The sequence below is a fragment of the Saccopteryx leptura genome, chromosome 3, assembly GCF_036850995.1.
Source record: "Saccopteryx leptura isolate mSacLep1 chromosome 3, mSacLep1_pri_phased_curated, whole genome shotgun sequence".
NCBI lineage: Eukaryota > Metazoa > Chordata > Mammalia > Chiroptera > Emballonuridae > Saccopteryx > Saccopteryx leptura.
Genome location: NC_089505.1, coordinates 171,413,774 through 171,441,401, shown reverse-complemented (window position 1 = coordinate 171,441,401; position 27,628 = coordinate 171,413,774). Strand labels below are relative to the sequence as shown.

The 27,628-nt window shown below is 38.6% G+C and overlaps 1 protein-coding gene and 1 pseudogene across 1 annotated transcript; both read right to left on the bottom strand.

Moving 5' to 3' along the window:
* Window positions 1-316: 316 nt before the first annotated feature.
* LOC136400348 (guanylate-binding protein 2-like) lies at window positions 317-27,368 on the bottom strand. Its single transcript, XM_066376858.1, has 11 exons — window positions 27,164-27,368; window positions 15,248-15,451; window positions 14,525-14,652; window positions 13,498-13,607; window positions 10,667-10,863; window positions 10,103-10,345; window positions 6,895-7,175; window positions 4,630-4,842; window positions 2,472-2,574; window positions 1,661-1,854; window positions 317-566 (listed from the first exon to the last, which is right to left on the bottom strand). The coding sequence occupies exons 2-11, from the start codon at window positions 15,435-15,437 to the stop codon at window positions 453-455; spliced, it is 1,773 nt and encodes a 590-aa protein (XP_066232955.1). The 5' UTR covers window positions 15,438-15,451; window positions 27,164-27,368; the 3' UTR covers window positions 317-452.
* LOC136397740 (serine/threonine-protein phosphatase 2A catalytic subunit beta isoform-like) lies at window positions 17,916-20,130 on the bottom strand (annotated as a pseudogene).
* Window positions 27,369-27,628: the final 260 nt, after the last annotated feature.

The following is a 27,628-nucleotide window of genomic DNA, read 5'->3' as shown; positions in this document are numbered from 1 at the left end:
TATCCCAAGACCAAAGTAAACCCTTGAGCAATAGCATGGGGCCTAGGATATCTAGAAGATGATGTATGTGAGAAAAACAAGTTTACCCCAAACTGGACCCACCTGATATCTCTCCATTATAAAATGCATCTCATTTTACAATTTCAAGTATCTCTGGACTCAGTATGCATGATTTCTAATATAAGATCCAGTTTAGATCACACTAATCATTTATTACTATAATGAAGCATGAGTTAATCACTCTGTAGAGAAAACATTGCCTTCACAGTTCATTTTATCTTTGCAAACTTTATGGCTCAACAAACCCCATGCATCATTATTATTTCAAATTGTATTTATTGGTGTGAGCATCGCTTTTGTTTAGTAACAATTGTTTGACATTCTGAAGTTCATTCAAGTTTTTCCTAGTGGAGGGAAGGTGAGCTGGTTAGGAAGTTATGTGCCTTGTATTTTTAAAGTATAGTACATATTCCTCCTGAGGTTCTGCTGTTCTCGATAGCCCTCATCTCTTCTTGAAGTTTCCTGCTTTCTTCCTTGAATCCTTCTCTGAGAAGCCGTTCATTTTCCTGAAAAAGAAAGTGAAGACTGAACTCATACAATTTAAAACTTTTCCCACATTTGCCAAATTATTTCCCCTGTCAATACATATGTTAATCCTTCATGAGTTTTTGAATTATTTTTGAAATCTGTCCCTTTCTTAACTTCTAGTGTATGACTTTCTCCAGAGTTTCCTATGCCTGCCAATAATTTTACTGGACTTTATTTAGCTACAGAAATGAACTTCTGTTATACTTTCTTAAATATTAACAACCTAGAATTGTACTCTTGGCCCTTTTCATCCACATGCAACACAGTCTTTCTGGAAAATCTATCATTCTTTGCTTCAACTCTGATTTGGGTAGTATGGACTCTTAAATAGATATTTAAGAAAGTAAGAAAGATGAGTGAATTTCAATGGGAAAGTTACTACATGATCAGAGGGCTTAATACAAGTCTCCAAAATTTGGTAGCATGGTAACAGAAAAAAGCTAGAGAGATCAGGGCCTGCACTGGTCCATACTATCTTTCTGGGTGGACATCTGGGTTCAAAAATGACTTGGAGAGGAGTTGGAGAGTTTGAAATTAAAGTCAGCCCGGGAATTTAATTACATGATCTATTGTGTAAATGGTTATGGAGTCTTTCTGTTCATTACAATGCCTGCAGAGATCATGTTATACCAGGTATGGCAGAAACAAAATCACTGTAAACTCCACTCAGTAGAATAGACAGACCAGATAATTCTTCCAATAGGTAGGACTTGGAATGTTACTTCTCTATCACGACATTACAATTTCTTAATCTGAAAATGAGATTATAATAGTACCTATAACATAAAATGAGGATTTGATCATAGAATGACTATGAAGTCATCATGCAGTACCTGGTAGTGAATAGCTAATGTTTATTAGTGATTTAATAAGAAAAGATTCCATGACATTTTATCTTGCAAGTAAATACCTTTTAGTTATCAGAGAGGGTCATGGGTAGAAATACTAAGAGAATATAATATCTACTAGTGTTAGGGCTAGAAAAGCCCTTAATATGACATATACTTTAATTTCTAAGCAGTGTTTTGATTCAGTGCACTGGAGGAGAAATGGTAATGACAGAATTGAATACCTCAAGTTTCAGAGCGAGAATCCTCTCTTGCTCTGCCATTAACTGGGCCCTCTCCAACTCCATCTTCTCAGTCAATTGTTTCAAATGTTCTTGATAACTCTTTTCTTTCTCTTCCATCATCTGCTGATTCTTCTTTTGCATTTCTTCCAACATTTTTGCTGCAGCCTCTGCATTTTCAGCCTTTATACGTTCCACTGAGTAGAAAAAGTAAGCAGAGAAACAAGAGGATTAAATTGTTATGGCCTTGTTTTGCATTTCACTCCATTTTTTTTAAGTGAAAAAGAGAGAAAGAGATGGAGTGACAGACAGAGACAGACAGAAAGGAAGGGAGAGAGATGAGAAGCATCAATTCTTCATTGCAGCTTCTTAGTTGTTCATTAATTGCTTTCTTATATGTGCCTTGATCAGCAGGCTCCAGCAGAGCCAGTGAACCCTTGCTCAAGCCAATGACCTTGGGTTTCAAGCCACTGACCTTGGGGCCATGTGTATGATCCCATGCTCAAGATGGTGACCTTGGGATTTTGAACCTGGGTCCTCAGCATCCTGGGCCGATGCTCTATCCACTGTATTATCACCTGGTCAGGCCCCACTTTTATTAAAATTATTATTTCCCAGAGAAAACTTCTTGTGATAATTTTTATGCTTAGTAAGCAAAAGATGACTGTAAATATCAGTGGAAAAAAATCTCCTAGACTATGAACTGTACTTGTTATTCTTTGCTCTACAATAATGATATCAGGTGAACTGATATGTCTAATATTAACATTTCCTGGGCTTTCCATCTAACTAAACAGTTTTCAGCTATCCTCACCTTCAATCTCTTTTTCCTTTTCTGTAAGTGACTGATCAGTCTGTAGAAGAGCATCAGCCACACTCTCTTTGGACTCCAGGTATTTCTTCAGTGTCTCTTCTGCCTAGTGATGCAGAGGAAGTTAGAATTAAGAAATAGAAAATATGGGTTTAAACAAAACCCAGCATTATATATGTTAATTCAATTTAATTTTATCACCTCTATAATAATCATTGTAAAATTTAAAATACTATTTCATACTAAACTGGCCTAAAAGTCAACTCTGGATACCCCCTCAAATCTGTTTCATTTCCTATCACCCCAATTTTGGTAATATAATCAGTAACTCTGGTTTTCTCACTGTCTGGGTTGAAAACCCTGGATATTTTTTGTTCCTTACACATCCCACACATAGTCATGAGCTAATCTCATGTTTGCTCTGTCTTCAAACTAAAACCAGTCAGAACCCATCACTTGTCATCTGCTCTTTTCAAATACCCTGGTCCAAGACATCATTACCCCTTGTGTAGACCATTGCATTAATATCAATATTAATCTCCCTACATTCACTCTTGCTCCTCAACAGTCCATTCTTCTCAGAGCAGCTAATGTTATGCTATATAATTTTAAGACAGACTGCTTCACTCTTATGTATAAAACCTTCTACTGGCTTTCCTACTCTTTTCAAATAAAATTCAGATTTTCTCAGTGGCCTCCAAAGTACTACCTGGTCTGGCCTCTGGCCTGTGAACACCTCTCTGACTTCATCTCCTGCCTGCCTTCTTTCTCACCACCCTCCCATCACATTTCTTGCTATTCCTAGGATATAAACCACCTTTTTCTTTTGAGTTTTCCACTTTGAAATTTTCTTCCCCTAGATGCCCATTTGGCTCACACCCTCACTCCTTTGAAGAGTCTGCTGAAACATTACTTCATCAGAAAGGCTTTCTGTAAAAGCATTCATATAAAATTGTCTCACATTTCCTTCTTCTGATATACCTAGAGCTTATTTTCTTTTTTCTTCAGGGCACTTTTTGTCACTGTGAAAGTGACTGTGAAAGTCATCCTAATATTACTGTCCCCTTTGTTCTTAGTAACAGAACTTTGAATTTTGTTTTCATCTGTGCATATTGTGAACTACAATAAAATTTTGTATTTTCTACTCAATATCTCTGGTAGTTGAGTGTCTATAATGATTAAATTTTGGCCAATAACACTCAGGCAGAGGATAATGCTACTTATTGAAAATCACACTGAAGAGAGTTGATCCAAAGATCGTTCTCTCTTCTCCTTTTCCCTTTTCTTTCCACCTGTTATATGGAGCTAATGGGTGCAACTCTAGCAGCCACCTTAGATCTTAAATTGACCTTGAAGAGAGAGACTGTGTGCTAAGTAAGGTGCTAGAGCAGAATGAAGGAAGAGGTCTGAGAACAACATTATTATGAAGTTTCATTATCAGCCTGATTATCTCTTCATCACTTTTTGCACACAAGAGAGAAACCTTTGTCTTTTTAAGCCACTCTTAAAAAAAACACAGTATGTATCCATACCTAATTCAGAATGATCTAACCTGAGTATATCAGCCTAAAGGAAAAGTTAAGAGCACAGTCTGCTATCTGATTTGCACTCCAGCTGTATCACTGTGTGTTCTTGGATGAGTTGATTTATTTCTGTGTCTCAACTTTCTTATTTATAAAAATGGGGACATTAGTAATATATACTGTGTGAGGTTGTGAGATTTGAATGAGTTAAGCGCATTCATTTCCTGAAACCCAACACACTCTGTATGGGTTAACTTTTATTACTTTTTTCTATAAGCCATCATTTGTTTATTTCTGCTAAACATTTTGGGAGAACCTTTTCTATTAAGTGCCTTAGCTCTAAAAACTTGACAAGACTTGATATATATACTAGGTCTAAATAGATAAGTACTGAATTTTTTGGATGAGAAAACTAATGAATTAATTCTACAAACATTTTTTAAGAGGGCTTCATCTTTGCTTCCAAAATGGAATGTATTCTCCATCCCATGGTTGTCTCTTCTACTGAACAAATATCAGTGAATGGAAGAGAGAAAGGCAGAGGCACTATGTACAAATCACATTTTGGTTGTTCCCACTGTAGTTTGAAAGAGTCACCTCAGAAAGTCCTCAGAAATAATACTCAGTAGACAGCTTACCTGTATCCCCTTTCTGGGCACTTGGTAGTACTTTTTCTTCAGCTCCTCCATCTTCTGAATAAAAAGATGATAACCTCCTGATTTAGAAAATTTCCCCTGCTTCACATCTTCTTCTAGAGGACTAAAAATATCTTGAAGTAAGGCTGAGCAATGATCTGATGATGCTCTCACATTCTGCTTACAAAAGTCATCACGTTTTGCTACTAAACATTCCTGTGAAGTGACAAAATAGTACAGATGGTACAGTCAGCCATGAGGAGGACGTGAACCACACACAGATGACTGAGAAATGCTTCTTCTGTAGAGACTGTGGCATACAAACAGGGCCATATCCTTCACCTTGCTGTGAGACTCTAGACCAGGGGTCCCCAAACTTTTTACACAGGGGGCCAGTTCACTGTCCCTCAGACCGTTGGAGGGCCAGACTATAAAAAAACTATGAACAAATCCCTATGCACACTGCACGTATCTTATTTTAAAGTAAAAAAACAAAACGGGAACAAATAAAATATTTAAAATAAAGAACAAGTAAATTTAAATCAACACACTGACCAGTATTTCAATGGAAACTTATGCTCCTCTCACTGACCACCAATGAAAGAGGTGCCTCTTCTGGAAGTGCGGTGGGGGCCGGATTAATGGCCTCAGGGGGCCGCATGCGGCCCGCGGGCCATAGTTTGGGGACCCCTGCTCTAGACTGTTCTTAAGAATAGTGTTGCTTTAAAAAATTCATCTACTTCTCTGGTTGTGATTATCTGACACTGTTCCCTACTTTTCCTGCTTTAGAGAATGATTCTAAAAGCATAGACACTGTTCCACAAGAAATTTCTCCTTTGAATTCCAATTTCAGAAATAGTTTAGAGCACAAACTTTGGAGTCTGGCAAGTGTGGGTGGCGTTCCTGGGTCTATCACTTTGTGGCTTTGTGACACTCAACCTTTGTGAATTGAGGTTTTCTTGATGGTAAAACAAGGGAAATTTTTATCTATTTCATAGATTTTATGTTAAGATTATATGCAATGATATAAAGTATTAGGCCTATTGACATCCATAAATGCACGGTAAAGGGTCAATGATTATGGGTACACTCTTTAAAATGAGAATATTTTTGCATATTTTCTCACTGTAAGGTTAAGTAATGTAATAAAGACTTTACCCAGGTATTTTCAGTACTGAACAAGACTAATAAAATATATATTTATCTGCATTAAATCATTCAAGAGAACCTACATATCAAGCTTTTGCATTAGTACAGAAGGATATCCATTGTTTGCTGACCTTGCCTCTAATTTCATTAGGACCTTTCAATGCAGAAAGGTAAAATTTATAAAATCCTGACTTGCAAAGCAAGGAGGGATTGTTACTTTTCCAATGATTGTTTGACATGCAAAAAATCCTTCCTCAATGTGTAAGAACTCAGACTTGAAAACATTCTCAAATAACATTCTGTGTGTGTGTGTGTGTGTGTGTGTGTGTGTGTGTGTGTGTGTGAGAGAGAGAGAGAGAGAGAGAGAGAGAGAGAGAGAGAGTCAGAGAGGATAGATAGGGACAGACCAACAGGAATGGAGAGAGATGAGAAGCCTCAACTCTTCATTGTGGCACTTAGTTGTTCATTGATTGCTTTCTCATATGTGCCTTGACCATGGGGCTACAGCAGACCTAGTGACCCTTTGCTCAAGCCTTGGGCTCAATCTGGTGAGCTTTGTTCAAACCAGATGAACCCGCACTCTAGCTGGAGACATTGGGGTCTTGAACCTGGGTCCTCCACATCCCAGACCGATGCTCTATCCACTGCCCCATCACCTGGTCAGGCTCAAATAAAATTCTTATGACTGGTTTTACTTTCTTGGTTTTCTGAAAAGTTTACCATAGCTTCACATTGAAGACAAAACATATTTAGTGTTGTTAAAAAGAATTGAATTCTACCAGGTTATTAACAGGAACCATGAAAGTACTGTGCCTTTGATTAACTCTAAAAGAGAAAATAAATTAAAATACTCATGTAAATAAAGTTTTAAAATTTACTTATGTGCCTAAAATATGGGATTCAGAAGAGGAAAATTAATAGCAGAAGATATTTATAATAAACATAGTTTAGTTGGTGTATGGTCTACAGGACAAAGGTTAAGAGTATTTTCTTCTTTTAGTAATGACTACAAATGAGTACGCATTAACTGATCACCTCTGTCTTTGGGTCTAGGAAGAGCCACTTATATCTAGAAGCCCAAATCTTTCTGCCTTTCATGATATAGAACAGCAAAAATACCGCTAGTTTCGTCTGGAAATTTTGGCCCACATCCTTGAAGGAATTCTTCATGAAGACTTCAATGGCCTCTTTCTCAATGGCCCTATGCAGGTCCAGCAGCTCCTGGAGGGTTTCTGTGGGCAGCTGCACCTTCTGGCCCATCTGCTGCTCATAGTGGGCAATGGCCTTTTGCACTGCGGCTGAGTTCTCTATCTGGGCCAAGGCCAGGACTGCGTTCTCCATGCAGGGCAGCTCCCCACTGCTGATGGCCTTAACATAGGTCAGCACCAAGCTTTCCAGTCCTACAAAAGTGAATTTAAAAAAATAATAATAATTATCTGTTGGTGAGAAGGAAGAAGAAACCATAATCTGTTTAGCACTAAGAATGTAAAGTTGTTTGCTTAGTTATTTAGAATCAACTGCTAGAATATTTTGTATAATGTTTTTAATGTCACAAACAATAGTTTAAAGATTTTCTGAGGGACAACAGGAATGGAATATTTTACTAACCTCTAGATTTATAAAAGTTTAATGCTTTTCTTTTCTCCTCCTTCCCTCATCCTAAAGGAAGATGTTACAGTGAATGAATCAGAATAGGATATTTGGAGCCAAAATATTAAGTCTTGATCTTTTCTCAACCATTCTACATCTTCTTTTCTTCTGCCTTACTTTCTGTTGCTTCTTCAATTCTAATGTATGAAAAGGCTAAGGAGAAAACTTAGCTTGCTTGTGTGTGTGTGCATGTGCATGCGTGAGTGTGTGTGTATGCCTAGTACAGGTTACTAGTTCTGTGTTTGGCATAGATAAGTGGCTCTTCTACATATTGTCTACATGCACTCAGAGCTACATGCAGTGTGAGTGACCAACTCACTAAGGTTTGCCCAGAGCTTTACTGGTTTTATCATTGAAAGTTTTATATTACAGAAAATTCCAGCTTCGAGTAAACTATAGTGTTTTGTCACCCTACAAATATTAGTTCTTTGAGATTCAATTGTAGGCTTTCTCTTTTTTTTCTACAATTTTAAATAATTTCTATATGGATACTATGAATTTTATTTCCTGCTTTGAGTTGATTTTTAAGCTTTAGATATGTTTTTTTTTAAATATCTGCATGTTAGGCCTGGCCGGCTGGCTCAGTGGTAATGCATTGGCCTGGAGAGTGGATATCTTGGGTTCTGCTCTGGTCAAGGTATACACGCGACCACTTACTTCTCCACCCCTTTCCTTTCTCTCTCTCTTTTCCTCCTGCAACCATGGTTTGATTAGTTCAAGCACATTGACCCTGGGCACTGAGGATGGCTCCATGTAATCTCTGCCTCAGGTGCTAAAAATAGCTTGGTTGCGTGCATAGTCCCAGATGGGCAGAGCATGGGTTCCAGATGGGGATGGCCAGATGGATACCAGTGGGGTGCATGTGGTAGTCTGTTTCTCTATCTCTCCTCCCTCAATTGGAAAAGAAAAAAATAAATAAAAGTATATAAATAAGTAAATATCTGCATGTTATTCTTTCTAATATACATAGAAGGAAAATAAATATTAAGTAATCTAAATTTAAATAACTTCATCCACTCTGAAAAATGATTTCTCCTCCAGACATTTCTCTCAGTAAATGGCATCCATTCAAATAGTTGCCCGATTTCAGAACCCTGAAGCCTTAATTGTCTCTATGTATCCATCACCAAGCTATGAAATTGACAATCAAGCTGTGTGAGAATAGTTCATTTTGACTAGCTCCATTACCATAATCTTTTTTTTTTCTTTTTCTGAAGCTGGAAACGGGGAGAGACAGTCAGACAGTCTCCCGCATGCGCCGGACCGGGATCCACCCGCACGCCCACCAGGGGCGACGCTCTGCCCACCAGGGGGCGACGCTCCGCCCCTGGGGGGGGGGGTCGCTCTGCCGCGACCAGAGCCACTCTAGCGCCTAGGGCAGAGGCCAAGGAGCCATCCCCAGCGCCCGGGCCATCCCCACTCCAATGGAGCCCCGGCTGCAGGAGGGGAAGAGAGAGACAGAGAGGAAGGAGGGGGGGGGGTGGAGAAGCAAATGGGCGCCTCTCCCATGTGCCCCGGCCGGGAATCGAACCTGGGTCCCCCGCACGCCAGGCCGACGCTCCACCGCTGAGCCAACCGGCCAGGGCCACCATAATCTTTGCCTAACAAAATCCCCATGTATTTCTATATTCTTGCAAATACCACCCATCTTCTCATCCTTTACATCCCTCCAACATATCATGTACAAAATACTCAGAAAGACCATTTTAGATATAAATTAAATAACTTTACTCTCTGTCTAAAATTCTCCAAGAGTGTCCCATTGAGTTGAAACTCTAATATTCCTGAAGTCATCTGCTGGACCTTTCAAATTCTGCTCTGGCATGCTTTTTCAATCATGATGTTACTCTTATGCTTTTTACTCTGTTTGAATAACACTCTTTTAGTTTCCTGAAGTTGCAGAATTCTTTTTTATGTCAGGCTTTCTCCCAAATCTCTGCCTGCAAATCTATTCTGTCTGTTTTTCTGGTTGATTCATACTCATTTTTAAGTAACCATCTTACATGTCACTTTAAGAAACAAATATTCTCTGTCTTTGAATCCAAATTATCTCCCACTTGCCTATAGTCCTTAGTCTGTCATAATAGCCTATTTACTGCTCACAAAAATTAGGGGATATTTCAAAATGAATATGAAGCAATAAAATATTCCCTAATTTTTGTGAGCTATATATTTTGATTTACTGTACTTTTCACTATTTATAATTATAATTTAAAAATTAAAGTATCCTCACTCTTGTGCTGGAACGAGGGTAGAAATAAATATTTTTCTATCTACCATTATACCCAGTGGTTGGTGCATAGCAGAGACTTGTGCAAAGATTAGTAGCAAAGTCTCATATCAATGGAATATTTGCCTTCTCTTCACTTGGACAATCTCTGTAGAGCTCCTAAAGAACAATCCATAGGTTTTAAGGCTGAGAAGTTGGAGGAAAAGGTTACTACATAAAGATGGACTTTAATCTTCCTTTATTTATCTTGCTTCTATGAATATTAGAGAACACTAGAAATAATTTTACTTGCCACATAATATTTACAGTACAATCTTTGTGGTGTGTTTTCTTGGACATTATTAGACTATGAATTTTTCTTAAGTAACCCTTATAGCTCTCTCATTTATTCTTTACATTGAATGGAAGGAAAGTCCAGGTAAGAAGAAGGGTGTGAGAGGAACTCACGAGGCCCATTGACTGTGATGCCTCCTGAGAGAGTTTTGGCTTCAGAATATTTGAAGATGTAGGAACAGAAATCTGCTACTTGTTCTGTGAACTCAGGGTTCAGATCATCCTCCTGTAGCTGTTCCAGGTGGACAAGGTACTTCCTCTGAGCAGGACGGTCAAAGATGAAGCACTTCTTCTTTGGGAAGAACTTTCGGATGCACAACCGCGGTTCGTTAAAGCTTTTAATCTCCATATTGGTACCTAAAGGAATGAAAATTAGAAGCAGCACACCTTTATACTTACTGCCTCAAATTTATGACACTTCATAATTTGCACAAATTTCATGTAAAGGGATAAACAGAAACTCATGATGAATCAGAAATTTTTTTTAAAATTGAAATTTCTCTAAGAAGAGGGAGATCACTTAAAATTAGATCCATCTAATTTAGCCAAAAAATGTTTTCTTTAAAGAAACTGCCAGATTCATGCAGTTGCAAAGTTATAATATTAGCACCAACACAGAAATGGTCATTTTGATATTGTTTTCTCTTTATTTGTTACCTGACAATCAGTCTCAGTCACCTTGTTTTAGTTTCAATGACAAGTCCAGGTACTCATCAGCAGTGATGGGTTTTCCATTTGCTTCTAGCTCCAGGGAGAAATCTCTCAGTGTCCACACAAAGGCTGGAAAGAAACTCACAAAGTCGGCTGAGTCGTCAACCTCACTGTTAACAGGTGAGGATTTTGCCCTGATTCGATCAGTCAGCTCTGTTACATAGCTGAGATGCTAATATAGGAAAATTGCAGAATAGTAGAACTGTTTTACGCAGTATTTTCTCCCAAAGCTCAGCTAAAATATTTTTTCTTAATTAGCTCATACATTCATTAGTTCACTTATTCATTTATTCCACAAACATCTATTGAACACTTACTCTAGGGACTAAGAATATTGCAATAAATGAGAAAATGCTACCATCCTAGAGCTTACATTTTATCCAGAGACAAGTGATAAATAAGTCAATAAAAATATAATAAAATATGATATACTTCTTTTGTTTTTTTATTCAGTAGGGGGGGGCAGAGACTCCCGCAGCACCCAAGCTGAGATCCACCCAGCTAGCCTACTAGGGCGTGATGCTCTGCCCATCTGGGGCATTGCTCTGTTGCTCAGCAACCGAGCTTTTCTTAGCACCTGAGGTGGAGGCCATTAAGCCATCCTCAGTGCCTAGGGCCAACTCGCCCCAACTGAGCCATGGCTGCAGAAGGGGAAAAGAGAGAGAAAGAGAGAGAGAGAGAGAGAGAGAGAGAGAGCGACAAGCGAGAGGGGGAGGTTGGAGAAGCAGACGAGTGCTTCTCCTGTGTGTCCTGACTGAGAATCAAACCTGGGACTTCCACACATTGGGCCTATGCTTATTAATAATAATTATCTTGAAAAAAATAAACCATGTTAAAGGTTAAAGAATAACTGTGTCTGCACATGGTGCTGGTTTATGTGGTTGTACAGGTAAATTCTCTCTGAGGGTATCTGAGCAGAAATCAGAATAAATTGTAGGAGTCAACCATGCACATTTCAAGAAGAAGAAATAACACTTGCTAACCCTTAGATAAGAAATAACTGAGTGTTTCTAACATACAGCAAGCAGGCCAGGGTGGTTAGAGCCAAAGTTCTAAAATGGATAGGGTCCAGACCATGTAAGCTACACAAAAAAGTTGAAATCTTAATCTAAATTTAATGGGAAGCCATTGGGAAGCTTTAAGCTCAGGGGGGATATGACCCAATGTTGGTCTTTTAAAAGTCGTATTGGCTGGCATTGTATCTATGAGAGGCAAGAGCATAAGCAGAGACAGGGGTTAAAGAGGTAAATCAGATGAGAGAAGATGGAAGCTTAAATTTGAGTTATGGTATAGGAAGTGGTAAGAATCAGTCAGTGTGGAAAAATACTTATGACAGTGGAAATAACAAGACTTACCAACTAGTAGTTTCTAAGATAGGAAGAAAAAAATAATCTAGGATGAATTTTAAGATTTTGAGCGAAGAATCTGTGTGAAAACTATGGGAATGTACTGTGATACTAAAGGAGTGAATTTGAATAGAAAAATTAAGAATTCTGGGTTTTTTTACATGTTAAGTTTGAGATGTCTCACCGTCTAAATAGAGATGCCATATAAACGGCTAGATATACAAGTTTGCACCTGAGAACAGTGCTCATATTTTCATATATACATATTATGTTAATTGGCATACAGGTGATACTGATAGCCTGGAAGAGATCTGGAAATCTGGAAAAAATCACTTAAGGACTGAATAGAGGGAGAATAGAAGATACCCATGAATCAAAGAGCTCTAATATTTAAAAGCCAAGAAGATGCAACCAAGAAAACAGGTGTAAACAATGAAGAAGGTGGAATATTAGGAAACGGTGACATTCTAGACACCAAAAGAACCAAGTGTTTCAGAAAAGTAGAAAAGACCAACTATCAAATGCTGTTGAGAGGTCAAAGAGTATGAGAAGTAACAATTAGATGGAGGACCATGAAGGTAATCTTTACAAAAGCTAATACAGGACAATGATTGAAACCAAATTATAGAAATGTTAAAGTTGTTGATAATGACCAAAAAGAGGTCAGGAGAGTGGAGGGTAAGATATGAGGACATGATAAAACTGAGAGATCAGAGTGTTTGGTAAGTGTGTATCAGTTGTTAAATTTTCTAAAACTACAGTGAACTAGAAAGCTAACATTTTTTAACAAATGAAGGGTGTGTCTTTATAGGAAAGTTGGTTGATGACTAAAGCACTGAGAGATGGTGCAGTCTCAGTGCATGCCCTTCGAAGGTGTTTCCCTTTTTAATGGGAGAAGAATGGGACTGTATCTGGAAGCTGTCATTAGGAGCAAGGAGATTACCTAACTTTTCTGGGACCTGTGACATGCAAGTTGTAGGAGGAGAACAAAATCACCACTAAGACCACTGGAGAGGTCTGTAGGGGAAACAATGTCCAGAAGGTATAGATAGAATTCAGTTAAAGGGAAATATTTGGGGAAGATGGTAAGGATACAGATATTTGATAAATGAGAGTAAAAATTTTAGAGGCTGTTGAGGGCTTGGCAATGCAGGGGAGATTTAAGTCTCATAGGGATATACAGAGCCTCGTGCAGCTAAGTGTCTAAGGATCATGTATAACAATCATCTAGTGAGAGAAACAATAAACAAGTAAACAAAAGTATAGTAAAATCTGGTATACCAAAAAGGCATGGATTTGGGGGGGGTGATTGAAGTAAAGTTGGATGTTGAGCATAATGAAATTAGGGAGGGGACTTATGAACTCTTCTGCAGTTGCCCATCACTCTATCTCATGAAAAGATGAAGCTGTCATTTTCTAGATTTAGGGTGTTCTGGGCCACACAAAGGATACTGCAGTTGGTCCATGGCCATCTGGTTGATGGTTCCCATGCTGTTGTATACAAAAGTGCTGCTCAGGAGGATGGCCAAGGCAAAGATCCAGGAGTCATTCTTGTTGTCTCCCTAGACATCATTGTAGAAGCCACATAGAATAGTAAGGAAAAGCAACATGCTTTCAGTTCAGATAGATTAATTCTGATCCCAGCTCTGTCTCTATTTAGCTGTGGAAATTTAAGTTAGTCATTTCCATATGCAAATTTCTCCCATTAGTACAATGAATTTGCAAACATTAAATTCATGCTTTTGTGAAATTTAAATGAGGCATTGCATATAAATTTAAGTAAGAGTGATAGTAATAACTATTATGATCAGGTAATGCATTTTAAGCATATCTCCTGAACATAGATTGTGATGCTATTACATTCCCATGGCATGCCATCGTAAGTTAAAATATACTCCTTTAATAAGAGTTTTGTATGTCTAAGACTTATAAGAGTAATAATGTATAATCCTTTATGAACAAAAACAATGACGTCAGATCTTATATTTTGCTTCTTTTATGACTAGTACACCTGTGGACAAGATTATTCTAACCATCTTTCTCAGTTCCCATTGTGAAAAGTCAGACAAATTTGTAAAATAGTCAGGTTTAGATGCACCTTCACAGCCTCACCAAAACATTTCCCTATGATACTAATAATGTCATTAGTTATTGTTTTATGGATTATATACCCTATTAATTGATCTTATTGGCCACTCTCAATACTTATGTATGTTATATAGCTGAATGGAGTTTAGTGCTTAAGGTATGCAACAGCTCTTAAATTAGCTTGTTATGATCATACTTTACTTTCTTGACATAAAGCTCACTTTGGTTAAGTTCAAAACAGATTTAAGATCAAATGTTGATTGCTACTAAGTAAGTGAAAAAATAATACATTAACAGATAAGTTAGAAGCATAAATCAAGGAATTGGGTGGGGGAGAGTATAAAAGAGCTACTGATCTAACATAACTAGGACTTAAAAGATTCATTTTTACCTTCTCTACATCTCCGAGGCCCTCGGTGTCAAGCAGAACGAGGGTGTATTTCGGCTTCTCAGGATGAGGCACACACCACATCCAGATTCCCTTGGTGTGAGACTGCACCGTGGAACCCAGAGAGAAGCCTGCAGGGGGAGTGGAGATACCAGGACTTAGATTTTTAATACCACACAATTCTGAGAAATCATATAAAGTTAATGACATCAAAATTAAGAAATAAATGAAACCATAATCAGTGTTGATCTTAATCAGAACCAGAAAAATAGAAAAAGTAAAGTATCTAATACAAAATTTAGCATTTATTTTACTTTAAAAATCAGTGTAAATTAAATAAAAGACACTCCTCCACAATTGCAAAAAAAAACCCACATAAAAAAACAACAAAGAAAAGAAAAAAACAGTGCAAGCTTGATATTAATACCAAACATTTTAGTAAATGTTTTATGGTTTATTATTATGTATATTAATTATATTTATTATAAACTTATCCCTCCCAGACAGGCACATTTATACTTTAAAAAGGGAAATGAAAGCAAAGTAAGAAGAGGGAGTTGACGCTTATCCTCCAGAACAGGCTAAGAGTAAGAAGCTCATCAGTGGATTAAAAGGTAGTTTTAATATTCCTCCCATTTCTAACTTTCTCTCCTCGCATCACCATACTCAGTGCTGGGAGTGTGGGTAGACACAAGGTCTCAGCAGAGCTTTGCTGGTGTCACTCACCCTCCTTCTTCCCAGCCAGCTTGTTCATCAGGTAGGATTTGCCCGTGCGGTAGAGACCCACGATGGCCACCACCACAACAGGCTGTCTAATGCCAGACAGGATCTTCAGAGCTTCCTGATTAACTGTCAGTTGCCCTTTAGTGTTCTCAATGAGGCACACTGGGGCTGGCATGTGGCTCTCTGAGGCCATGTCCAGGGTGTCACCTTATCCGTAAGAGAGAAGATGGGATAGAAAACAATTTTTAGTCAGAAGCTGAGCAAGAACTTACAATGTGGACTAAAACTTTATTTTCTGTTCTTGAACTTTTTTCCTTATAGGTTTTAAATAGTCTTATGACCCCTTTAAGCTGTCCTGTAAACTAGTCCACTCGTTTGCTTTTAAAATAATTTTAATTTTCAATTACTTATACTTGCAAAAATGTTGTACAACAAGTATGGAGAGTTTTCTTTTTTCTTTTTCTTTTTGTATTTTTTCTGAAGTGAGATGCGGGGAGGCAGAGAGACAAAAGCCCGCATGAGACCGACCGAGATCTACCTGGCAAGCCCATCAGGAGGTGATACTCTGCCCATCTGGGCTGCTGCTCCATAGCAATTGGAGCCATTCTAGTGCCTGAGGCAGAGTCCACGGAGCCATCCTCAGCCCCTGAGCCAAGTTTGCTCCAATGGGGCCTTGGCTGCAGGAGGGGAAGAGAGAGAGAAAGGAGAAGGGTAAAGAAGCAGATGGGCACTTCTCCTATGTGCCCTGGCTGGGGATGGAACCCAGGACTTTCACACATCTGGCCAACGCTCTACTGCTGAGCCAACCAGCCAGGGCCCGGAGAGTTTTCATATGTCATTTCCCCAGCTTCCCATAATGTCCATATCCTATACAACCATAGAACAATTATTTACACAAAATTTTAACTTTAATATCATTCTATTAACTACTCTACACATCTTTTCTGCCATCACTATTTTCCCCAATAATGTTCTTTTCTGACCCACGATCCAATCAGGACCTCTCATTACTGTCATTGTTTCCTTAGGCTTCTGTCATTTTTGACAGTTTCTAATTTTTTATTTTGTCTTTCATGACCTGGACATTTTAGAAGAGAACTGGCCTGTCAGTCTGTAGAATATCTCTCACTTTGTCATTTTGTGATGGTTTCCCATAATTAGATTGAGGTTATGTATTTTTGACAAGAATACCATCTAAGTGATAGTCTGTCAGTCTCAGTGCCTTGCATCAAGGGATTTATGATGTCAGTATGACACTGATGCTATGATATCAACTTGCTTAAGGTTGTGTCTGCCAGATTCCTCCTTTGTAAAGTTAATATTTACTTCTTTGTGATTACAAAGTATCATTTGGGGAGATTTTTTGAGACTATGCAAATATATTCTCATCATACTTTCATATCATTTTTAGTGCTAATTTTAGCATCCACTGATTGTTACTGTAGTGTATGCCTATGTCATTTCGTATTTTCACAATTCTGTAAGCATTTATTAATTTGAGTTCTACTTTAAGCAGGAGCTGTCTCTTCTCCATTTATTTGTTTAATCATTCAATTATGTAGTTGTATCAGTATGGGCTCATAGATATTTATTTTATTCTATGGGTTTTAATCCTTTACTATTATTATTTATTTTGTTACTTTTAATTTGCCCCATTTTTTTTTTTTTGAGAGCTTCTTCAGGATAGGCTTCCATGTCCTTTTGTCATGCTCCCAGCAGGGGTCTCAAACTCCGGCCCGCCCACCAAGTTTGTGCGGCCCGCAGACTGGCCCGCAGACTAATCCACGAAGTTTGATTAGTCTGCAGGCCGCACAAACTTGGTGGGCGGGCCGCAAGTTTGAGACCCCTGATATATGGAGTACCTCCCTACTTTCTGGCAAGTATTTCATCTTGTATTTTCCCTGATTCAGCTCTAAAATAGAGCAATTTTCCCAGAAACCCTGATTCTTTCTTTTGGATAACAGCACTTATTGCCAAGATATCGCATGAGGTGTGTGCATTACTTCTAGGCTTCTCAAAGGCAAAGTGAATATATGATGTATCTGTGTATGTATGTATATATACAAGCACAGGTGTATACACACCTATATTTATTGTTTTGTTTTTAGTGAGAGAGAGAGAGAAAGGGACAGACAAGGACAGACAGGAAGGGAGAAAGATGAGAAGCATCAATTCATAGTTGTGTCAGTTTAGTTATTCATTGATTGCTTTCTCATATGTGCCTTAACCCAGGGGCTCCAGCCAAGCCAGTGACCTTGGGCTCAAGTCAGCAACCATGAGATCATGTCTATGATCCTACACTCAAGCCGAAGACCCCACCCTCAACCTTATGAGTCCGTGGTCAAGCCAGAGACCTCTGGATTTTGAAACTGGGTCCTCAGTGTCCCAGATCAACACTCCTTACTACACCACGACATGGTCAGGCTATTTACTTGTTTTTATTTATCTATTTTTGTATAGATCCTTGACTCCTACTGATATTTCAAATTCCAATCCAGCACAACAGAATTTATTCAACCTTTTTCCCTTTCTTTTTTTTTTCTTTTTTTTATTTTACTCCTTTTTACACTTTGAAAGCCTGGCTCTCATTGATCTATAAGTTTACTTATTTATTCAATCCTAGTATACATAAAAACTAGTCTCAAAATTTTTAATTCATATTTCTGTGATAAATAAATTAACTAGAGTACATTATTATTGAACAGTTCTTTGTGTCTTTAGCCTTACTTATACAGTCAGAACACTGTATACAAAGTTTCTTAGATCAGTTCTTTCCTTCCACATCTTCTTCAGTGTAGTGGAATCATTAATTTGTAATGCAGTCAGGTTCATTTGTTACTGCTTCTGTTTCATTTCGGCCTCCTTAAAGTCTTGATTGATTTTGTTTTGTTTTGTTTAAAATGAAGAGTTTATTTGCTCAGTACACCAAATAGGATGCAAGCACTGTCATGACAAATATAAAAAGATATGCAGATTAACATAAAACAGTAAATTAGCTTAAATGGAGGGAAATCTCTTTAAATGTTATGACAACATACTCCCAAGAAGAATCTTTCCTTCAGTTAAATTAATTACACATTTCAATAAAATAAAGGGTAATGGATTAAGTCGAAGTTAGCTTGTGATTTTTTTCTTAAAAATAAAATTCCAACTTTATTAATCCATGCCAGTTAAACACTATAACTAAAATTTCCAGTAAGTGCAAAAGGAGATGAAGGGGTTAGTTATGTTTGTTTTTTCTTGAACAGTCCAGAGGACAATGGTTACTACAAATACAGCAGGCAAACTGTTAAGATCAACTGATCTAGAAATGTACTAAGTTTCCATCTCAGTGCTCGTCATTGTGCTAAATGCTCCTCATTAGTATGGCACGTTTGGGTCCATGATATAGTTTAATGCCAAGACAGATCCCAGTTCGTTACAGATACACATAGATTACTGTTGTTTGTTTTGTTTCTAAATATATATATTTAAAAAGCCAGATACTTCCACATACAAAGGCAGATTTTCCCAGGAGGAATTTATAGGAAGTCGTCTGGGGTGCGCTGGGTAATGTGAGGCTCTTCACAAGGAGGTGCAGGGTCAAACTGAAGGGAGGAATATTTTAAAGTGTCATCTAACTCCATGATAGCAGCCCGGTTCCCACAACAGTAACAATAATTGGGTGCACTGAAAATGGTAACCACATTCCGATCATGACACCAATTGTATCCCTCCATTACAAGTTGGTAAGCGTGAGAAACCAGTGTGAGACCACTGGCATGATTAAATGTTTCAGAAATGTCTTTTCCAAACGTGTAGCCAGCACCACATGGTGAAATGCCCCATCCACCATGATCATCTGGATCTGACTATAACAGATCACACGTTGGGCCCTCATGTGGGATTTCTTGTAACAGCCCAGGGCTCTTATGTGATCCAGTGTGTCTATGCAAGGGGAGAGGCCACCGTGGAGGCAGAATATCTGTCCATCTACTACAGCTGTAAGTGGAAGATAATCAAATAGATCTGTAAAGTATTTCCAAACATTGGCATTTCCATACTTTCGTAGGCATTCATCTTTTTTTTTAAATACCTAATTTTATTTTATTTTTTCTTTCTCGACATATTTTTAAATTAATTTTAATGGGGTAACATTGATAAATCAGGGTACATATGTTCAGAGAAAACATCTGTAGGTTATTTTGACATTTGATTATGCTGCATTCCCATCACCCAAAGTCCTCCCCCCCACCCCGTAATCCCCACATTCTTGTCCATGTCTCTGAGTCTCATTTTTATGTCTCACCTATGTATAGAATCATATAGTTCTTAGTTTTTTCTGATTTACTTATTTCTCTCAGTATAATGTTATCAAGGTCCATCCATGTTGTTATAAATCCGTGGTCCCCAACCTGTTTTGGGGCCACGGACTGGTTTAATATCAGAAAGTATTTTCACGGACCGGCCTTTAGGATGGGATGGATAAATGTATCACGTGACCAAGACAAGCATCAAGAGTGAGTCTTAGACAGATGTAACAGAGGCATTCACCTTAAAAGCCATATACTTGGGTAATTTGTTGGCTTTTGTGGTTTCCTCTCAATATTGTAATGCATTCTGGGTAACGCACCTTGAATGCCACAAGAAGAGTCACAGTCTCCACCGAATAATAACTTCTGTCTACATAGTCCCCCATGAACAGGTAGTTTGTATCTGATGATTTTCCTCCAATCCTGAAGAGTTCCATAAGGTCATGGAACTGACCATACACATCTCCACAGAGAGTAACAGGACAATGGACCTGCAATGGACTTTGGGTGATGGGAATGCAGCATAATCTTGTTCAGCTGCTCACACTCGTTCAGCTGCTTGACCCTCTTGTCCATCATTTTGGTGAACGCCTTGTTGTCCCCTGGAGCCCGCTGCCTCAACCCGCCGCTGTCCGCCCCTCCCCCTGCACCCACCCACCCCAGCCCCGCAGCCTACTCCCAGCGGGAAGGGAAGGAGCCGGGGAGCTCTGCCGTGGAGTCCGTGTCCGCCCAAGCCGAGCGGAGGACCCCCAGCTGTCCTGGCCCGCCCAGCCAGGAGCCCCTAGTCGGGGCAGGGTGTGGAGCATGGCACGGGTCTTCGGTGCACTTTGCGCGGGAGGATGGCCACTCTTGGCTGCCGCCTCCGCCCGCAGGCCTCTATGCAGATCCCTCCCTCTTCTCTCTTGGTCTTTTTCTCCCCTCCCTCCGGCTTTCAGTCAGTCTTGATTGATTTTTAAGTATGTATTTATCTTTTGAGTATGTGAAACATTACATGTTTCTAGGATTTGGAATTTCTTATAAAAGTATACTTGGAAAAATGTCACTTCATTTTCCACTGTATTCTTATTTTTCTGTTTTTTCTATTCTTACAACTCTATTTTCACCCACCTTTTGTAAGTTTTTAATCTCATTAGTTTCTGGTTTATACTTCTTAGATATCTTTTTCACAAATAAATAAATATATGTATATTACTTCATTCACATTTTCTGACATGAAAGAGCACATGATATAGATATTTGGCGATCCCTCCATGTCACTTCACAGAAAACTTTCTTATTCTTTTTAACAGCTTCTTATGTTATAAAGTATTGCACTTCAGATTCTGAAAGGCACTGTACCTCACTCCATCGGGTTTACGTAGAGACACTCATTCCATATGAATTTTTGAAGAGTTTTATTAAAGGAGGAGATTTATCAAATATGCCGGCCGCATATGGCTGACACGGGGAAGCAGACCAAAATCGTGCAGTCCCCCAAAACATTTCAGGGGCTGTTTATATACCCTTGATCACACATGGGCGGGGAGAGCATGACATCATGGCACAAGCTGACAACATTTGTTTAGGGGATACACAGAAACATTGAGATTTTCAAGGTAACACAATCAAAGATGTTTACAAATCTTTTAGGGTTCATCTTCCCTCACTAGCCTAGAGGTATGTTATTCTCAAGATTCCAGGAAGGAGGAGGAACTATAATCAATGCAAGATGGTATGTAAATTCTGCCTCCTAACTTCGGTTAATTTATTTTAGATTTAAAACTAAATGACCCATTGTTCTTGCAAGCTAGAAACTTCTACATTCTTCTCCCTCCCCTCCCCACAGGAAAGACAGACAGGAAATCCTGACCTTTTCTTCTAGAATATTAATATTAATTTTTCAGCTTTTGGTACCTTCCAACACTTACTCCATTATATATATACCATAGTTTATCCAACCACTCTTTTATGCAAAGGCATTTAAATTACTTATAATTTATTTAAAATTAGAAACAACGCTGTAATGGATAACCCTGCTGACTTTTTGCATATTTAATTTAATATTTTAGCTTTCTTTAGTATAAATTCCTAGAGGTACAGTTGTTGTGTCAAAAGATAAAAACATATGGTTTTGTTATATATTGCTGTTGGTCAAATAAGTTTTTTGTTTTTTTGTTTTTACAGAGACAGAGAGAGAGTCAGAGAGAGGGATAGACAGGGACAGATAGACAGGAATGGAGAGATGAGAAGCATCAATCATTAGTTTTTCGTTGTGCAGTGTGACATCTTAGTTGTTCATTGATTGCTTTCTCATATGTGCCTTGACCGCGGGCCTTCAGCAGACCAAGTAACCCCTTGCTTGAGCCAGCGACCTTGGGTCTAAGCTGGTAAGCTTTTGCTCAAACCAGATGAGCCCGCGCTCAAGCTAGTGACCTCGGGGTCACAAACCTGGGTCTTCCGCATCCCAATCCAATGCTCTATCCACTATGCCACCACCTGCTCAGGCAAATAAGTTTTTAAATATGATATATGTTTGCTTGCTTATAGTTTGCATTGGGTGTGGGGGACAAACTGTAAGCCAGCAGGGTGGTTATAGCCTAAGGCTTAGTTTTAAGACTAAGCTTTTCCCCACACCCTTGACTGATTACATAATGTGGGGTGGTGCACTCTCATGAGGAATCCCATTATGCCTCAGATAAGTGACTTTGTATCAGAGACTTCCTTATTTGTATATTGGATTAAAGGTTTTGATTTCTACACTATAAAATGGGGGCAGACCAGGAGCTTGCTCTCTCGGTTCTTGGGATTGGTATTGGAGAGAAGAGCAGAGTAAGGCCATGTGGAGGAGGCCAGGAGAAGCAGCCAAGATGGTGGAGTGCTAAAGGAGAAGCCAGTTTGTGCAGAGAGAAGGAGATGGGGAACAGAGGTGAATAAGGCTGGTGAGCTAGAAACTTTGATTCTAGGAAACTCAGACAAGTCAGCAGCTTTATGAGCACTGAATGAGTGGGTTTTGGAGCCCAGTGTGTGTTTTTACTTGCCTGCCAAGTGCAAGCTAGGATTAAGGATAATGGCCCACCAGTTCTTGGCTCCATTGTTTCTTTACCAACTGTCCGAATTCAATACGAACCTGCATGGGCCAGGTGGCTGTGATAGTGGCCACGGCTACTGGCCATACAATTGCCAAATTCCTTTCTAGAAAGATATACCAGATAGCATTTCCACCAGCTCATTTTGTATCTAATTTTCCAGAAAATGGAGATATTTCCTGAGTCTCACATCTTCTGACTTCCATTACAAAATTTCCTTTTAAAGTTTTAAAGTTTTTTACCTTCATACATAGATATTTAGACTGAACAAATGTGAGATCTCTGAGCTTAGAGATATAGCAATAGAGAACCTGCATCTGGAGAATGCTGTGTAAAACATATAGATGTACTTTGAAATACGAACACCATACTAACCTAGATTTGGACTTCATTTCTCCTAAGTCTGTCCCTGAGCAGGGTGTGAGTTAGATACAGTACTCAGATTCTCCAGTCACTTCCTGCTATAACTGTGCAGGAAGTCCCTGAGCTGCCACAGTACATCCTACTTACCCATTCACTGGTTCTTAACCTTTACTTTGTATCTGCATTCTTTTTCACCCAAGACTTGATATTTCAAATCTTGTTCTTAATCTGTTGATTGTTTACTCAGTTTTGTTACCAGATTTTGACCTCCTGTGTTTGCAAATTGATTCTTTTCTATGTCCAATTTATCTCCTTGCATATTCCTTTTAATTAGTTTAGGTAATGAAGCTACAATTATGAAACATTATCTTAAAAATCAAAGCTCTTTTCCTCCTAAGCTCTGCTCTATACCAGGTATTTATTCACACAATTTTAGACATGACCAGAGCTTGATGATATGATAATTTTAATCATTTTATAAAGTTACAAGGAAAAAGAATCTTCCTTTAATTATTCCTTCCTTAACTTCATGCTTTTTCTAACCTTTAATACCTCAATCACTGTAACTTGACATGATCATTATATAACATTTGCTAGTTATTAGAGGTACAAACACAGATCATAGGCACCCTTATTTTCACTTTTATCCTATAAGAAAGAATAATTTTCTAACATTTTAAAGTTGATTATTTCTGGCTCAGAAGTAGAGCATTGACCTGGCCTGTGGAAGTCCTAGATTTGATTCCCAGTCAAGGCACACAGGAAAGATGACCATTAGCTTCTCCAACCCTTCCCCTTCTCTCTCTCTCTCACTCTTTGTCTTCCTCCCTGCAGCCATTGCTTGATTCAAGCAACTTGGCCCTGGGCACTGAGGATGGCTCTATGGCCTCACCTCAGGTGCTGAAATGGCTCAGCTGCTGAACAACAGAGCAGCAGACCCAGGTGGGCAAAGCATCGCCCACCCGGTAGGGGATTGCTGGATGGACTCCAGTCAGGGCACTTGCAGAAGTCTGTCTTTCGGCCTCCCCGCCTCCAAGTAAAAATAAATAAATAAATAAATAAATAAATAAATAAATAAATAAATAAATAAATAAAGTTGATTACTTCTGACTTGCTCTTGCTGAGGTCTTACATTTAATAGAATGTTGGTTTTTTCTCCCATCACACTTTCTATTTCTTCAGGGGAAAACGGCAAAAAAAGCCTTCCTTAAAATTTAAGTGTAGGCCCTGGATGGTTGGCTCAGTGAATAGAGTGTGGGCCTGGTGCATGTACATCCCAGCTTGATCCCAGTCAGGACACACATGAGAACTGACCATCTCCTTCTTTCCCTTCCCTCTTCCCCGTCTCTCCCTCTTTCCCTCCCTCAGCCAATTGCTCAGTTGATGACTGTGGGCCTTTGGCACTGAGAATAGCTCAGTTGATTTGAGTATCTGCCTTAGCCACTGATGGCCCTGGATGGGATTACTTGGTGGATCCTGGTCCAGGCATATGCAGGAGTCTGTCTCTCTATCTCCCCTCCTCTCACTTAAAACGGTTTTTAAATGTAGTTAATATACAATATTGTAGTAGTTTTTTTATAATGAAGGCCCATTTTCTCTTACAACAATACCCACAGTGACTGCTGACAAGCAGTTAGGCTGTCCAATTTTATAACATGATATCTAATTCTACAAAATAGAAATCATTCAATGACTGACTTAGAAAAAGTGCCTGCACAAAGATTTTATAAGCTGCTAAATTACAAAAACTCATTGAGTCTTTTTGCAGACCCCAAGTTGCCTACCTTCTACTTAGCCAGCAGTATAAACATTTGCAATAAAGAATGAAATGGTGGAAAGGAAGAATGAATGTTATTGAAATGCCTATATTACCCAAAGCAATCTATAAATTCAACACAATTCCTTTTAAAATATTAATGGCATACTTCAAAGATATAGAACAAATATTCCAAAAATTTATATGAAATAAAAAAAACCACACAAATAGCCTCAACAATCTTGAAAATGAAGAAAGTAGGAGGTATCACACTTCCTGATGTCAAGTTATACTACAAGATCATTGTATTCAAAAAGCTTGGTACTGGCATAAAAACAGGCATTCAGATCAATGGAACAGAACAGAGAACCCAGAAATAAACCCACACCTTTATGGTCAATTGATATTTGACAAAGGAGGTAAGAGCATCCAATAAAGTAAAGACAGTCTCTTAATAAATGGTGTTGAGAAAATTGGACAGGTACATGCAAAAAAAATGAAGCTGGACCACCAACTCACATCATTCACAAAAATAAACTCAAAATGGATAAAAGACTTATATTTAAGTCGTGAAACCATAACCATCTTGGAAGAAAACAAACAGTAAACTGCAATATCTCTTGTAGCAAAATTTTTGCCAATTTATCTTCATGGGCAAGTGAAATGAAGGACAAAATAAACAAAAGGGACTAAATCAAACCAGAAAGCTTTTGCACAGCAAAAGACACCATGAACAAAATAAAAAGACAACCCACACAATGGGTGAATATATTCATCAATACATCTGATAAGGGGTTAATAACCAAAATTTATAAAGAACTTGTAAAACCAAACACCAAGAAGGTTAACAATCCAAACAAAAAATGGGCAAAAGAACTAAATAGACACATCTTTAAACAGGACATACAGATGGCCAATAGGCATATGAAAAAATGCTCAACATTACTAATCATCAGAGAAGTGCAAATTAAAACCACAATGAGATATCACCTCACACCAGACAGAATGGTGCTCATCAACAAATTGACACAATAAGTGCTGGCGAGGATGTGGAGAAAAGGGAACCCTCCTGCACTGCTGGTGGGAATGCAGACTGGTGCAGCCACTGTGGAGAACATTATGTCGTTTCCTCAAAAAGTTAAAAATGAAACTGCCTTTTGACCCAACTATCCCACTTTTAACAATATGTCCTAAGAACACAAAATCACTGATTCAAAAGAAGAAATGCACCCCCAGGTTTATGGCAGCATTGTTTACAATAGCCAGGATCTGGAAACAGCCCAAGTGTCTGTCAGTGGAAGAGGGGATTAAAAAGCAGTTGTACATATACACAATGGAATACTATGTGGACGTGAAAAAGAAGGAAATCTTACCTTTTGTGACAGCATGGATGGACCTAGAGATTATTATGCTAAGTGAAATAAGCCAGGCAGAGAAAGAAAAAAATCATCTGATCTCACTTATATGTGGAATCTAATGAACAAAGTGAACTGAGGAAGGGAATAGAGGCAGAGGTGGGGTCACAGGGAGCAGAGAGACAGCTGTCAGAGGGAAGGGGGATGAGGGGATGTGATCATAGAAGGTGAAAGGATTAGTAAAATTATATATATACAACACATAGATACAGATAGCAGGACAGCAAATCCCAGAGGGAAGGGGTGAGAATTGGAGGGAGGAGGACAAAAGGGGGTAATGGGGGACACAGGGGTGGGGGTGAGGATGTTATATTGAGTGGGACACTTGAATCCATGTTAACACAAATTAAAATTAATAAAAATTTAAAAATATGTGAAAAAATCACTTAGACTATAAAAAAACCAAAACTTTAACATCAACTAACTGTTTCTCTGAAAGTATAACTATATTTACTTGAACTTCAGTGCATTTACTTTCACCTTCTCTGATCACATTCCCTCATCCCCCTTCCCTCTGACAGCTGTCTCTCTGCTCCCTGTGACCCCACCTCTGCCTCTATTCCGTTCCTCAGTTCACTTTGTTCATTAGATTCCACATATAAGTGAGATCAGATGATTTTTTTCTTTCTCTGCCTGGCTTATTTCACTTAGTGCATTTAATTCCAAAATGAAACTTTCCACTCCTGTTATTTTACTGTACCTTTAATATTCTGGTTTCAGTAAAATATGGCTAAAAATAAAAAAAAAAGAATAAAATGTAGTCTAAGCTCTATTAAGTGGAATTTTATCAAAGATAAAGATAATTTTAATGCCAAGAAAGAAGTAACAATCTTAAAATATTCCAGACTCAATGTAGGCTCTCTGGAACATAGTTAAACACAGAGCTGGAGCAGTGGCTAGTTAACGGACACCCTGCTTCTGGTAACATCAGAATTTCATCCAAACTCCTGTGCCCATGATCAGCAGCATATCAATAGACAATATAAAAGGACTCTTATAAATCTCTTCCCACCCTGCCTCAATCTTACCCAAAGCAGAGGTCCTTTAGAGTTGAGGGGACGGCAGCTTCAACGAGAAAGCTATAAGTGCTCTTCCTCTTCTCTTTTATTCTGAGTTTCACGGCACTGGTTTCTCTTCTCTCTGGCACAAGCAATGTGTTCCTTTACTCTTCAATGTCCTGGGACTTGCTGCATTTACTTCAGAGACCCACTAACTGGAAATCAAAACTAACAGGTCTGCAAGGAAATAGACTAAAATGAAACTGAAAGCACTGAACCAAGGCTATTTGTCACTCAGCAAAAATTTGCTGAGAGTTATGCTAGGGAGAGGGTTTGACATGGTTTCTCAGCTAGAATCTACAAATTTTATCAGTAGAAGATATCTTAGACTACTTGCAATAAAAATAAAAGGTTAATTAATTAAAATATAGTTGACCCTTGAATAACATCAGTTTGAGCAGTGGGGGGTCCACTTATGTGTAAATTTAAAAAAAA